The 13,500-nt window shown below is 47.3% G+C and overlaps 1 protein-coding gene across 2 annotated transcripts; it reads left to right on the top strand.

Moving 5' to 3' along the window:
• The first annotated feature begins 970 nt into the window (after positions 1-970).
• LOC109764197 (homeobox-leucine zipper protein ROC5) lies at positions 971-7,529 on the top strand. 2 transcript variants are annotated; one of them, XM_020323046.4, is made up of 9 exons: positions 971-1,570; positions 1,657-1,895; positions 2,002-2,119; positions 2,203-2,916; positions 3,016-3,117; positions 3,214-3,441; positions 4,908-5,085; positions 5,323-5,696; positions 6,683-7,529. In XM_020323046.4, exons 1-9 carry the CDS (start codon positions 1,469-1,471, stop codon positions 7,040-7,042), a joined length of 2,415 nt encoding a protein of 804 aa, XP_020178635.1. In that variant the 5' UTR covers positions 971-1,468; the 3' UTR covers positions 7,043-7,529. The 2 variants fall into 2 exon arrangements, with proteins under 2 accessions (XP_020178635.1, XP_073357667.1); XM_073501566.1 differs by having other exon boundaries at positions 1,141-1,570; positions 2,203-3,117.
• Positions 7,530-13,500: the final 5,971 nt, after the last annotated feature.

Raw genomic sequence — 13,500 nt, 5'->3', positions numbered from 1 at the left:
GTGGATGCTGGGCCTGTCGGTTACCACATCCATTCGTCGCACTGTACCTTGGGATCTCCTGTTCCTCCCGGCCTTCTTTGTGGACGGCTGGCAAGTTGGGTCCCTAACAATTATTTTTGGAAGGAAATTTACGCCATAATGAATTTTTGCCTTAACAGGTCACGTGACAACCTATTTATCATATACTCCTTTTACCCTATCATATACTCAATAAAACAACCAATCTATTTATTAGTCTTAACTAGCATTTGGTGAATCGGCACCTTCTCCTTTTATCCGGCAACCGCCTCAGCATTATCCTTTCCCGACCATCGTCACTCCTACCCTGTCTCTCCGCCCGCCCGCCGCAGTTGTCATTACGTTGACTCCCAAGCTTTTGTTTTATATAGTTATACCGACTTTACGACACCGCCAACAAAATTATCCATCGTCACCCGCCACCAACAACGATGTCTCGCCCTATCACAACCATTGCTTGATTCAGCTTGTCAGACATGCTCTACGCCGTGTCGATACTTGGGAAGAAAGAGAGAGTCAAGAAGACGCGTGCCCATGAATAGGAGATTCCTCATCACTAATAAGAGATCCGAATAAATCTGATTTACTCCAGATCGCCTGGGAGAGCTGCCACAAACGGTCTGAAAAATCATTCGCACCGTCACGTTATTATTATTATTAACAAAAAAATAATTCAAGCAACACGGTTAGTGAGCAGCCCACGGATGAAACGGAAACGGGTTCACTGGCCCCGGCACGCAAGCAAAGGAGCCGGCGCGCTGGTCGGGCCAGCCAGAGGAGCTTTTTTTTTTTTTTTGAACGTGCTAGCCAGAGGAGCTAGCACACACGACGCCGTGGAGGCGGGGACGAAACGGGCCCGGACCGGACGGACGGCCCTCCGCGGCTCCGCGCAAGAAAGTAAGCGGAGCGCCGGAAGGCAACAAAAAACAGGCACCGCACCGCCCGTTTGACTGCGCTGCATCAGCGTCAGCGCCTCGCGTTTCTCCCCACCCTTTTTCCGTGCGTCCACACCCGGGGAGTCCTCCCCCCATCGCTCCCCTCGTATCGTCGTCTTGCCGTTTTGACCCTCCCGTTCCCTTCCCACCCCCCCGTGCATAAAGCTTTCTTTAATCGCCGGCTCTCGCTCGCTCGCCCGCCTCGCCCTCGCCTCTCCTCTCCTCTCCTCTCCTTATTCTAATCCTCCCCTCGCCGTGGAGGGTTAGGGTTTTGAGGAGGAGCCTAATCTCGTAGAGGTAGCAGTGGTAGTAGAAAGAGGGTGGCCGAGGCGAGGCGGGGCGAGTCTCTCTCTCTATCTCCACCCCGTCCAGAGCCACACGCAGCCGAGGATTCGGGTCGTGAGGTGTGCAGATCCAGGGCGCAGGCCCTTTTTGGGACGCAGGATAGAGACGGTGAAAAGGCGACGCGGGTCTGCACTCGTGTCGTGTCTGCTCCTCCCGGGGGACGTGGGAGGATGAGCTTCGGGGGCCTCTTCGACGGCGGCGGCGGAGGCGGCGGCATGCAGTTCCCTTACGCCGGCGCCTTCTCGTCCTCGCCCGCGCTCTCCCTCGGGCTGGTACGTCGTCACGGCCGGAACGCTCTTTCGCTTTGCTTCGCCTTGCCGCGGTGGGTGATTGGTGGAGTTTTTTTTAACGTTTTCAGGACAACGCCGGCGCCCGAGACGGCGGCATAGGCGGGCGGATGTTTGCTGACGGCGCGGGCGGCGCGATGGCCAGGGACGCGGAGGCGCAGAACGACAGCCGGTCGGGGAGCGACCACCTGGACGCCATCTCCGGCGTCGGCGACGACGACGACGACGCCGAGCCCAGCGGCAGCAACCCCCGCAAGCGGAAGAAGCGCTACCACCGCCACACGCCGCAGCAGATCCAGGAGCTCGAAGCGTAAGAGCCCACGCCCAAAGCTATTTACATCCACCTTCTCTCTCCGCCTTTTCCCTCTTGTCCTCTCATGCATGGGTTCGTTCGTCGTCCTCTCCGCCTCGTGTAGGCTGTTCAAGGAGTGCCCCCACCCGGACGAGAAGCAGCGCGCCGAGCTCAGCAAGAGGCTCTCCCTCGACGCGCGGCAGGTCAAGTTCTGGTTCCAGAACCGCCGCACGCAGATGAAGGTAGATTTACCATCCGCGATCCATTTCTCATTTGGCCCGTTCGGGGTCTCGTGCGAATCCTGACGCGTCGTTTCCGCGCCCAGACGCAACTGGAGCGGCACGAGAACGCGCTGCTGAAGCAGGAGAATGAAAAGCTGCGCACGGAGAACCTGACCATCAGGGAGGCCATGCGCACCCCAATGTGCGGCGGCTGCGGCAGCCCGGCCATGCTCGGGGAGGTCTCCCTTGAGGAGCAGCACCTGCGCATCGAGAATGCACGGCTCAAGGACGAACTCAACCGTGTCTGCACCCTTGCCACCAAGTTCCTCGGCAAGCCCGTGTCCCTTCTGTCGCCGCTCCAGCTGCAGCCACACCTGTCGATGCCCTTGCCAAACTCCTCACTGGAGCTAGCAGTCGGGGGAATCGGTGGCATAGGGTCTATGCAGCCTTCGATGCACGGTATGATGAGTGAGTATGCCGGGGGTGCCTCAAGCTCCATGGGCACCGTCATCACACCAGCACGGGCCACCGGGCCTGCTTTAGCATCTATGGTGGACATTGACAGGTCTGTGTTCTTGGAGCTTGCAATTAGCGCAATGGATGAACTTGTCAAGATGGCACAGACCGATGATCCTTTGTGGGTTACGGGATCGCCTGGTTTTCCGGACAAGGAGTCACTCAACTTTGAGGAGTATCTCCACTCCTCCCAGCATTGCATTGGCATGAAGCCTGTTGGATTTGTGTCTGAGGCCTCTAGGGAGTCCGGCCTGGTCATCATCGACAATAGTGTTGCCCTTGTAGAGACCCTTATGGACGAGGTTCAAGCTCATACTTTTCCCCTTCTTATATTTGTTCCTATTTATAAAAGGTGCTTATACTATGCTTACTATACTGATGTTTCTCCATTCATTTCACAGAGGCGGTGGTCCGACATGTTCTCATGCATGATTGCTAAGGCCACAATCCTTGAGGAGGTGTCTAACGGCATTGGTGGAAGCAGAAATGGAGCGTTGCTGCTAGTAAGTGCCTAACAGTCCCCAGTGTCCATTATATGCGATGAGTGTCGCCACATGTGACCTGAGTTGCTAATATTTACTTGTGTTTTCTTGCAACAGATGAAGGCTGAGCTGCAGGTGCTCTCACCTCTGGTCCCCATAAGGGAGGTTATTTTTCTCAGGTTTTGCAAGCAGCTGGCTGAGGGTGCCTGGGCAGTGGTGGATGTGTCCATTGATGGATTATTGAGCAATCAAAATTCTGCTGCCACATCCGCAGGCTCAAACTTGAAGTGTAGGAGGCTACCTTCCGGCTGTGTGATGCAAGATACTCCCAATGGCTACTGCAAGGTAATAACCAACATTATGATCACTGTAGTTTGCGACTGGAACGTTTGCACGAAAGTAACTGGTCAGAGTTTTCCGGGAGCATTAGAAGTAACCATGTTACTTCCACTACTTCTCCACTACCACTGTACCCTCCCTTAGAATTTCGGGAGAGTGGCGTTGTTTTCGGAAGTGGTTGTTTTATCTTGCTGATTAATTTATAATGTGATTTGATGATGCCCATGCAACATAGTGTTCACAAGTCAAGGCCTAATTGATTAGTTAGGGTCATGAACCCACCACCCACATAAACAAATCAATTGGTCAACGAGGAGATGGGTTAAACAAGCTACCCGGAGTAATTAAACATTTCTGTGGATCCAACACAATTACCCAAGCATGTTGATCTGCTTGTTTAATTGAACCACCAACTTTTCTAGGGGATTAGATGCTTCTACCCCTTGGATGGAGCACCTTGGGTAACTTATTGTCTTGTATTTTTTCAAGGTGTTCCTGACATGTTGAAATCTGCGACACTTGCTCATTTCCTTTGTTACGTCTGTGTACCTGAGCTTTGCACAGATCTTGAGACGTTCTTAATATGTGGACCTGATTATGGAAACTGATTTGCTTTAAAAACTGGTTGTGCACAAGTGAGAAATAACTCGTTTTCTTGTGAAAACACAATGATAGATCTCTTTTATTAGTTTGTTGAAGTAAATAGTAGTCCTGTGAGTTATGCGATCAATTTCAGGAGCAATTAGTCAATGTTCCAGGAACTTTGGGGGGGGGGGGGGGGGGTTCTTCCATTTCTCGAACACCTTGATCACACGCTGTCTTATATGTACGCATCACTTTTTGATGACATCTATTTTAAGATCTCAAAGGAAGAAATATTCTAGAAGTAGTCTATATGCATCTTTTGGGAGTTTGCAGACAAGAAATCAACAATGTAGCATCAGACTGATGTCAAAATTTGCTGGCAAATCCATGTGCAGAAGTATCTGCTATTCTATTAAAACTAGAGATATGCTCTTATCTTGCTCTGGATGTAAGTTCTTCCTTTATTTATACACAAGCCGTTTTCATTTCTTATTGTGGATCCCTTCCTTCCATGTTACTAAATCTCTTACGTATCCTTTCCAAGTCTCACCACAGTAATAGTAAAATGGTATGCCTGGTACAAACTACTATAATTCAACAATTGCACACTAGAAGTTATGGTGGAACCCATGGACCATCAGTAGGTCCACATCTTGGGACTGGTTAACTGGCAAACTGCCCAATGTGTAGTTTTCACGTTTTTACTTCAAAACAGAAGTACTACATCATATGGTTAAAGAAAGAGCTATCTAATCTCTGCACTCTGCACTGTGTACCCACAGTTGTGTGTTTGTATTGCGCTCAGAACTCGGTTGTTGTATTACAACACCCCAAGACAATTGCATGTGGGCGTGCATTTATGGCTAACAGATGCATTTACCCTGTAGGTCACATGGGTTGAGCATACTGAATACGATGAGGCATCTGTCCATCAGTTCTACCGACCACTTCTCCGATCTGGTCTTGCCTTTGGCGCCAGCCGTTGGCTCGCCACTCTGCAGCGCCAGTGTGAATGCCTGGCCATCCTCATGTCCTCTGCTACAGTGTCACCTAATGAACCAACAGGTACAGAAATTTCGGAACCTTTCCCATTTTCCATGTACACCTTGTAAAGCTCACTGTTTCTATGCCAAATAACACACGCTAGCTGCATTTTAATATTAAGACCCCATTTTATCAAGTAGCTTACTACTTTACAAATAAGACTACTACTTTTGCAATAATTCTATTCTGTTCGAAATAATACTTTGGTAAGTACACTTATTTAGAATGTCAATAATAATATGTTGCATTTGGTGCCAGCTATATCGCAAGAGGGTAAGCGTAGCATGCTGAAGCTCGCACGCAGGATGACGGAGAACTTCTGTGCGGGGGTGAGCGCATCATCTGCACGTGAATGGAGCAAGCTGGATGGTGCAACAGGCAGCATCGCTGAGGATGTGCGTGTCATGGCACGAAAGAGCGTGAGCGAGCCTGGGGAGCCACCAGGGGTGGTGCTGAGTGCCGCCACATCTGTATGGGTGCCTATTGCCCCTGAGAAGTTGTTCGACTTTCTGCGTGATGAACAGCTGCGTGCCGAGTGGGACATCCTCAGTAATGGAGGGCCCATGCAGGAGATGGCTCGAATTGCAAAGGGACATCAGAATGGAAATTCGGTATCCCTCCTCAGAGCCAGTGTGAGTATTACTTAATCTGCTTCTGTTCCATTACTTCTTTAATAGTTAACTCTTAACTGGTTAAAGAGGTTTTCCCAGAATGGCGATATGTCTAGGGTATGGCACATCACTTTCACTATATCAGATATGAACCTGCAACTTTTTTGTTGTTTGTTCCACATGCTTACCCATGAATTGGTATATGGCTGTGCATAATTTTTGAAGTGTACTTAGATGGATTTAGTACTTGATTAATAAAATGATTTAGCACTCCATTTTACGTCACTTTCTAGCTGACCACTGACATCACAAACAGCTTACTGAACTTTGGAAATGTTTTACATACATGGAAAAGTTTCTGGATGTCACAAATATAGGCTAGCTGACAATAGTCTGGGAGCTGTCACATAGAATAACACTACAACACCATATCCATTATCCAGTAATAATCACTATGTTGTGAACCAATGATGACAAGGAGATCACAAAGAAAAGTCTGGCAACTTTCCATCAAGTACTGTTAGGAGTCTAGGGCAGCTGAAAAGAGGTCGTAATCATGGGCCAAAAGCTAAAGCCGACTAGAAAGTCTAGAATGAGTAGCGCCACACTTTTACACAACGTCTGCGGAAGGGTCCAAAACTGGGACCAAACTGGGGAACGAGGCGCAGATCTGCTTGAAAAGGTGTCAGGTTGACAACTTTCATTACTGTTTTGTAATGCGTACAAAGTGTTAGAATCCAAACCCAAAGCTGTCCCGGATCCTTTGTGCAGATCGTGTAGATCCTGATCCCAAAGACTTCGTAAGAAAAGAAAAGAAGAACCCCACCTTTCCTCGTGCAGAAAATGTGCCATGTACTCTCGATTCTAAACTGTTTAATTGTCAGATACGAACTATTGGCTGCTCCATCAAAATTTCAACATTTTTGTTCTGGACATTTTGAGTTTTACTATTGATACTACCAAATGTTATATTTTTTTTTTCTAATTATTCATACCTTCTGCTGCAGGCCATGAGTGCCAACCAGAGCAGCATGCTGATCCTTCAGGAAACGTGCACTGATGCATCCGGGTCGATTGTTGTATACGCTCCTGTGGATATCCCTGCAATGCAGCTCGTCATGAACGGCGGGGACTCCACCTATGTTGCTCTGCTGCCATCTGGATTTGCCATTCTGCCCGACGGTCCTAGCATCGGCAGCGAGCACAAGACCGGCGGTTCTCTGCTGACCGTGGCATTCCAGATTCTTGTGAACAGCCAGCCCACCGCCAAGCTCACCGTGGAATCGGTCGAGACCGTGAACAATCTTATCTCCTGCACTATCAAGAAGATCAAGACGGCGCTGCAATGTGCAACGCCTGAGTGTTAGGGTGGATTTTGCCTTGGGGAGGACCGGCGACGTCGAGCCTGAGTCAAGAACGAACCGCGCAATGAAAAAAAAAATCCTTTGCTAGGTGATAAGGATCTTACTTGAAAGGTCCTTAGCACAGAGCAATGGTGGTGGTTCGGGTATTGACTCGGCCTCTTCCGTCGGCTGTATTCCCCGGTGCCATGCATTTTAGACATTTCTTGAAGGACATGCTATAGTTCCATCGTTTTAGGGTGAACTTTCGGCTGGCTCGTTGCCTCTGTTTTGTCCGTCTCTCTCTTTCTGTTGTAAGGATGAGCTGGTGTGCAAGTGGAGACTCAGGAAGGCTGGGTTGATCTACTAGTGCCGTCCATAGGTTCTGGTAGAGGTCTAGAATCAAACATGAACGTTTGAAAGCTATCAGCCAAATAATGTCTGGCGTTGCTGTGGATCAACTGGGATTTATTTTTGCAATCAATGGCCGGCCAAAGTTCAGATTGTTGCTGCACTGACGCTCTTTTTGGTGGTAGTCTTTGGTCATGTAGGTGCTGCTTGGAGTACCTACAGTTTGGTCATAAAGAGCGGTCTTGAAAGGTTCTGTGAAGTTCAGTATGCTATCAAGTCTCGTGCAAAGAAATACTGTGGGTGCTCAGCGTCAACACATTGCCACGGCCGCATAGGATTCACTGCTCTGTGCCGGCCTGCGGCGTGGGGTCGCTCGCTGTTACGTCGATGGCGATGGGTCGTGCTGCTGTCACACCCAGTTTGACAGTTTGCACGTACAGCCGAAGGTTTTTTTCATCTCAACGACCCGGAGGAAAAAAGGCTTCTTTTCACACTGGACTGCGCATATAATTGGATCAGAAGAGAAGTCCGATACTGTCCTTTGCACCACCGAAATCTATCTGCTTTTCTTTTTCGGTGACGCTAAATCTCAGTTGACTGAGACTTCGGAAGTCTCAGTCAACGTGTCAGCCGTATGATTATTACTTGCTTTAAGATTCGTGTTGGAGAGTTGGTTGTTTTGTTTTCAGCCTGCTAAGGAGAGTGTCTAGCCCGGTTCTCTGTTTGTCTATGTCTTCCGTTGTTTGGGCCGTTTTTTGTTTTCGCGTTGTGACTTTGTCGTGCAGGTCTTTCTCATTTTTTTTTCAGGTCGCATCTCAATGTGTGTTTTTAGGCTGTTGTTGTCTCGTTCTGTCTTTTCTTTTTCTTCATTTTCCTCCCTTTTTCATTTTATCTATCATTTGTATGTCTTTTCTTTTCTCATTTTTCTTTCTTTTGTTATTATTTTTTATTGTCCCATTTTTAGTTTATTTTTTGTCCTTTTTAGCTTCCATTATTTTAACGGACTCGCTAAATCTCAGTCGACTGAGATTTAGTAAAGTCTCAGTCGACGCGCCATCCGTCGGATCTTTGTTTGCTTCAAGATTCGCGCTGGAAGTGGGTTATCTTGTTTCAGCATGTGTAACACGTGTGTCCAGCCTGTTTGTTTGTTTGTTTGTCGGGCTTCTTTGTGTCAGGGGACATGGGAGGTTTTCTCGGTGGGTTGTTCGCTGGGCTGGGTTGGCGTTCCCCTGATCTCTCTTTTTTTAGCCGTCATACTGTAGATCTGAGAGTAGGTGTTCCTCCGATTTCTTCTGTTTGTTGGTTCGAGTAGGTTGTTTTAAGTAGAGATTAGTAGTCATCTTCATTTTTCCCATTCGAGGGAGATTTGTTTGTTCCAGTAGTTTGGACAAAACGTAGATTAATAGTTTCTTTTTTACCAGTAGTCAAAATATACTTTGGATCAACAAAGGTTAGTGAGTTTTATTTCCATTTCCCCATTCTTAGCAGAGGATCAACAGAGGTCTAGTATTTTCAAACAGAGTTTGTAGTAATTTCAAATAGAAACGTTTCTTTGTTTTAAATGCAATAGAATTTGTTGTTAGTCAATGCAGAGTTCTGTTAGTTTTCAAGTAGACATTCTAGAGGTATGCATGTATGTTTGTTTTTCCGTCTAGTTTTTGAAATGTTTCTTTTTTATAGTAGCAGAATTTGTTTGTTAGTCAACAAAATATGTTCATTTTCATCTCCCCATACTTAGCAGAGGATCAACAGATGTCTAGTATTTTCAAACAGAGTTTGTAGTAATTTCAAATAGAAACGTTTCTTTGTTTTAAATGCAATAGAATTTGTTGTTAGTCAATGCAGAGTTCTGTTAGTTTTCAAGTAGACATTCTAGAGGTATGCATGTATGTTTGTTTTTCCGTCTAGTTTTTGAAATGTTTCTTTTTGATAGTAGCAGAATTTGTTTGTTAGTCAACAAAATATGTTCATTTTCAATTTTTGTGACCACATCCTGTTAATATATCCACTTATGCATATTTTTGTTAGTAATTGTTTCTTTTTTTATATCATCTATGCATATATGTTTGCTTTTCCATATCCTAGTTAAGAAACCGTTGTTTGCTTGTCTGGTCATAAAATATGTCATTTTCATATCCTTGTTAACATCTTCGTGTTGTTAGTTTTTTTATGCGCTCAGGCGATGGTCTGTGAAGTTTGCTTGAGTCATTGCAAGCACAAGAACATGGGTAGCGGTTGGCATCTATTTATGGGAGGAATTTAAAAACACAACGGTAACTCAATAACTTTCAGCGGTAACTGAAACTGACCATTGTTTTGCTAGTGGGCGGGAGAGGGGGGTAGTTGCAAGTTTGAGACTAGGCATGCAACTGCAAGTGCATGTCTACCCACCCGACCGCAACTAACCTTTTTGTTATGTCGCAGGACAACGGGAAAGGAGGGGTAGTTGCATGTCTGACACTAGGCACGCAACTGCAAGCATCACCACCAACTGCAATTGCATGTCTACCCACCTAGCTGCAACTGACTTTTGTTTCGCCGAAGAGAGGCGGGAGAGGGGCAGTTGCATGTCTGACACTAGGCATGCAACTAAAGTGTCGCCTTGAATGTAACTGCATGTCTACCTAGACGACCTGCAATTGACCTTTTGTTTTGTCGGTAGGCCGTGGGAGTGGGGGTTGTTGCATGTCTGACGCTAGGCATGCAACCGCAAGTGTCGCCCCCGACTGCAACTGCATATCTATCCACCCGACTGTAACTATCCTTTTGTTTTCTCGGTGAGCAGTCGGGGAGGGGGGAGTTGCATGTCTGACACTGGGCATGCAACTGCAAGTGTCGCCCTCGACTATAACTGCATGTCTACCCACCCGACTGTAACTATCCTTTTTGTTTTCTCGGTGAGCAGTCGGAGAGGGGAGCGGGGAGTTGCATGTCTGACACTAGGTATGCAACTGCAAGCGTCTCCCTCGACTGCAACTACATCTCTACCCACCCGACTGCAACTGACTTTTTTTATTATGTCAGATGACGACGGGAGAGGGGGCAGTTGCATGTTTAACACTACGCTCGCAACTGCAAGCGTTGTACCCAACTGCAATTGCATGTCTACCAATCCAACTGCAACCGACCTTTGTTTTGTCAGCTGGCGGTGAGAGAGGGGGCAGTTGCATGTCGGCCACTAGGCATGCAATTGCAAGTGTCGCCCCCTACTGCAGCTGAACTTTGTTTTCTTGGAGGGTGCCGAGAGAGGTAGGGGAAGTTGCATGTCTAACACTTGGCATACAACTGCAAGTGTCACCCTCGACTGCAATTGCATGTCTACCCATCCGGCTGCAACTGACCTTTTTTACGTTGTAGGGCGGCGGGAGAGGGGCCAGTTGCATGTCTGACACTAGGTACGCAACTGCAAGCGTCGCTCCCAACTGCAACTTAATGTCTAACCATCCGACTGCAACTGACCTTCATTTCCCCATAGGCGGGCAGGAGAGGGGGCACAGTTGCATACTTGACACCAGGCATGCTTTTGTGGGTTGGGCAGGTGTTCAAGCACACATTTTTGTTTTGTTTTTTGTTCTTTTTGTCATTGCTTTGTGTTGCATTCGCGCTGGATTGTTCCCCAGCTTCGTTCCTATTTTCTTTTTTTCTTTTCCCCATATTTCTGTTTTCTATTAGTTTTTATTTTTTTCAAAATATTACCACCTATTTGCACATACATCGATCACACACAATTGCATGTAAATTAAATCGCACGTAATTACATGTCTACTATCGGTGTGGAACTTTTTTTCTTTTCATGTCTGTCATTAAACACACAACTGCAAGTGTCACTCCCGACTGCAATTGCATGTCTTCAACGTGACTGCAACTCAGTGATGTTTTTGTCAGGAGGGGGACAGTTGCATATCATCCACTAGACACAGTGTAGCCGCGACTACAACTACATGTCTTTCAAAGTGCAACTTTTGTGGTGTTATTATTATTATTATTATTATTATTATCACTACTACTATTATTATCATATTTATTTTTTCTGCCTATTTTATTTTGTTGTCGTATTTTTAGTTATTTTCTGTTTTGGTAAACACACCGTGAACATTTTTTTAATATACATGATGTTTTAAAAAAATATTTGTTTCAACACATGATGAATAATTTAAAAAATAAACAAGCACTTTTTTCCAAAATATTACTATAAATGTAAACAAAGCTTTCAGTTCTTTTTTATGGTGAAGCAATAACTGATTTTTCAAAGAAAATAAACATTTAACAAACAAAAGCAAAAACAAAAAAACCAAACAAAAAACAACAAAAGGCCGGATGGTAGGAAAATCATGTAAACGGCTAAGATTACTACTTGTTTTTGAGACATCTAAGGTTACTACTGGCCCTCACCGTAAAAAAAAAGTTAACTACTGGCCCGGCCAGTCTGCCAGAACGAGCAGCATCTACAAAAACTCTCGATGGTCAAAAAATCGCTGGCCCAAAAGCACACAACAACTGGAAAAATGAAGGCATTAGGCTGCAATAACATGGCCGGCCCAGCAACAGTAGAAAAAAGTACAAGACTTAATAAGAAACTAAAATGGGCTGGGCTACTGTTGGATGATGTCATCTGACTTAGACTTCGCGAAGTCTCAGTCGACTGAGACCTAGACAAACCCTTTCTTTTTCAAGGGTACGCTATGCCAAAGGCGTGCTTTTCGGTGCTGTCAACAAACAGGCCGGCGCTCGTGACGTGACCCGCGTGAATTGGGCGTTTACCACTGTAGTCTTGTTCACTCCCGATGCTGCTCAGACGTGTCATGAATCATAACGCAGTACTCCTGTGCATGACCGAGGTCGAGTTCTTGGGAAGGCGGAGCTTTGCCGTCACATCGGTGGACTGCATGTATGCAACTGAGCTCAGGCTGTAGGTCGGAGTGGGACTAAACGGGACACACGTATAGTTACTGAGCTCAACCAAAAGGCAGGTGGTGGGGCGAGGTTTACCTGGACCAATAGACAAGTTTCCCTGACCTTTAGTGTGCTTGACCGGGTGTTTGTCTTCCCCGACTGAGAGCTTCGGTTCCCTTTGGCCTCTCTCCAGGCTATTACTCGCATTGGATCCGACCACGTTCCCCTTCTCTTATCATCTAGGGATGAGAGACCACGACCCCCTTCGTGGTTTCGTTTTGAGGCTTTTTGGCTCCGGCAGCCAGGGTTTATGGCAGCCGTCCAGGCTCACTGGGTCTCGGCGTCAGCCGAGCCCGATAGGCAGATGTCGATCCTGAACGAATGGCATCACCTACCCAAACGGTCTAGGCAGTTCATGAAGGGATAGGGTGCTGATATTGGGAGGGACCTTCGGGTCCAGAAGGCCTCCCTCCCCGAGGAGATCCGGACCCTTGACCTTCGCGCAAATATTGCTGGGATCTCCGCCGACGAGTGGGCTCATAGATACAATCTGGAAGATTCTCTCATGGAGATCTACTCCAAGGAGGAGGAATTTTGGCGCCAGCGTGGCTATATAAACTGGGTGTTGTTTGGAGATGCCAACACAGCCTACTTCCAGGCCATCGCTAATGGCCATAGGCGTCGCTGCTCCATTCCCCTTTTATGGGAAGGAGGTCAGTTGTTTCAAGACCCTCAGGCTATCCGCTTGCTGGTCGATGACTTTTACAAGTCGCTATTTGCGGGGCGCCCTCGGAGTGGTATCGCCCTTACCGACCACATTTGGTCGCCTGACCAACAAATCTCCCCGGAGGAGAATGCGGCCTTGCTCGCCCCATTTGATGCCGCGGAAGTGGAGGCCTTTGTCAAAGCCACGAACCCGGCCTCGGCCCCTGGCCCCGATGGATTGCCGGTCCGTTTCTTCCAGGCTTTCTGGCCGATGGTCAAGGAGATCATCCTTGACCTGTTCCATGAGTTCTCTAGGGGAACATTAGACATGTCCCGGCTTAACTACGGGATCATCTCCCTGATCCCTAATGTGCCGGGTGCTGCGGACATTAGGCAGTTCCACCCTATCACAGTCCTCAATGTGGTTTTTCGGATTTTGGCGAAAGGGTACGCCACTAGGGCGGCCCTACTCGCCCCCTGAATCCATCACCCGAACCAGTCGGCCTTCACGAAAGGCAGGTATATTTTGGATGGGA

The sequence above is a fragment of the Aegilops tauschii genome, chromosome 6, assembly GCF_002575655.3.
Source record: "Aegilops tauschii subsp. strangulata cultivar AL8/78 chromosome 6, Aet v6.0, whole genome shotgun sequence".
Classification (NCBI taxonomy): domain Eukaryota; kingdom Viridiplantae; phylum Streptophyta; class Magnoliopsida; order Poales; family Poaceae; genus Aegilops; species Aegilops tauschii.
Note: the sequence above shows the minus strand (reverse complement) of the source record. Positions and strands in the feature narration are given on the sequence as shown.

Excerpts from the sequence above, each read along its gene's own strand:
- LOC109764197 (XM_073501566.1), top strand. The coding sequence starts at position 1,469 with ATGAGCTTCGGGGGCCTCTTCGACGGCGGCGGCGGAGGCGGCGGCATG. Across the intron at positions 1,571-1,656 it reads CCGCGCTCTCCCTCGGGCTG|GACAACGCCGGCGCCCGAGA; the intron begins GTACGTCGTCAC and ends TAACGTTTTCAG. Across the intron at positions 1,896-2,001 it reads CAGATCCAGGAGCTCGAAGC|GCTGTTCAAGGAGTGCCCCC; the intron begins GTAAGAGCCCAC and ends CGCCTCGTGTAG.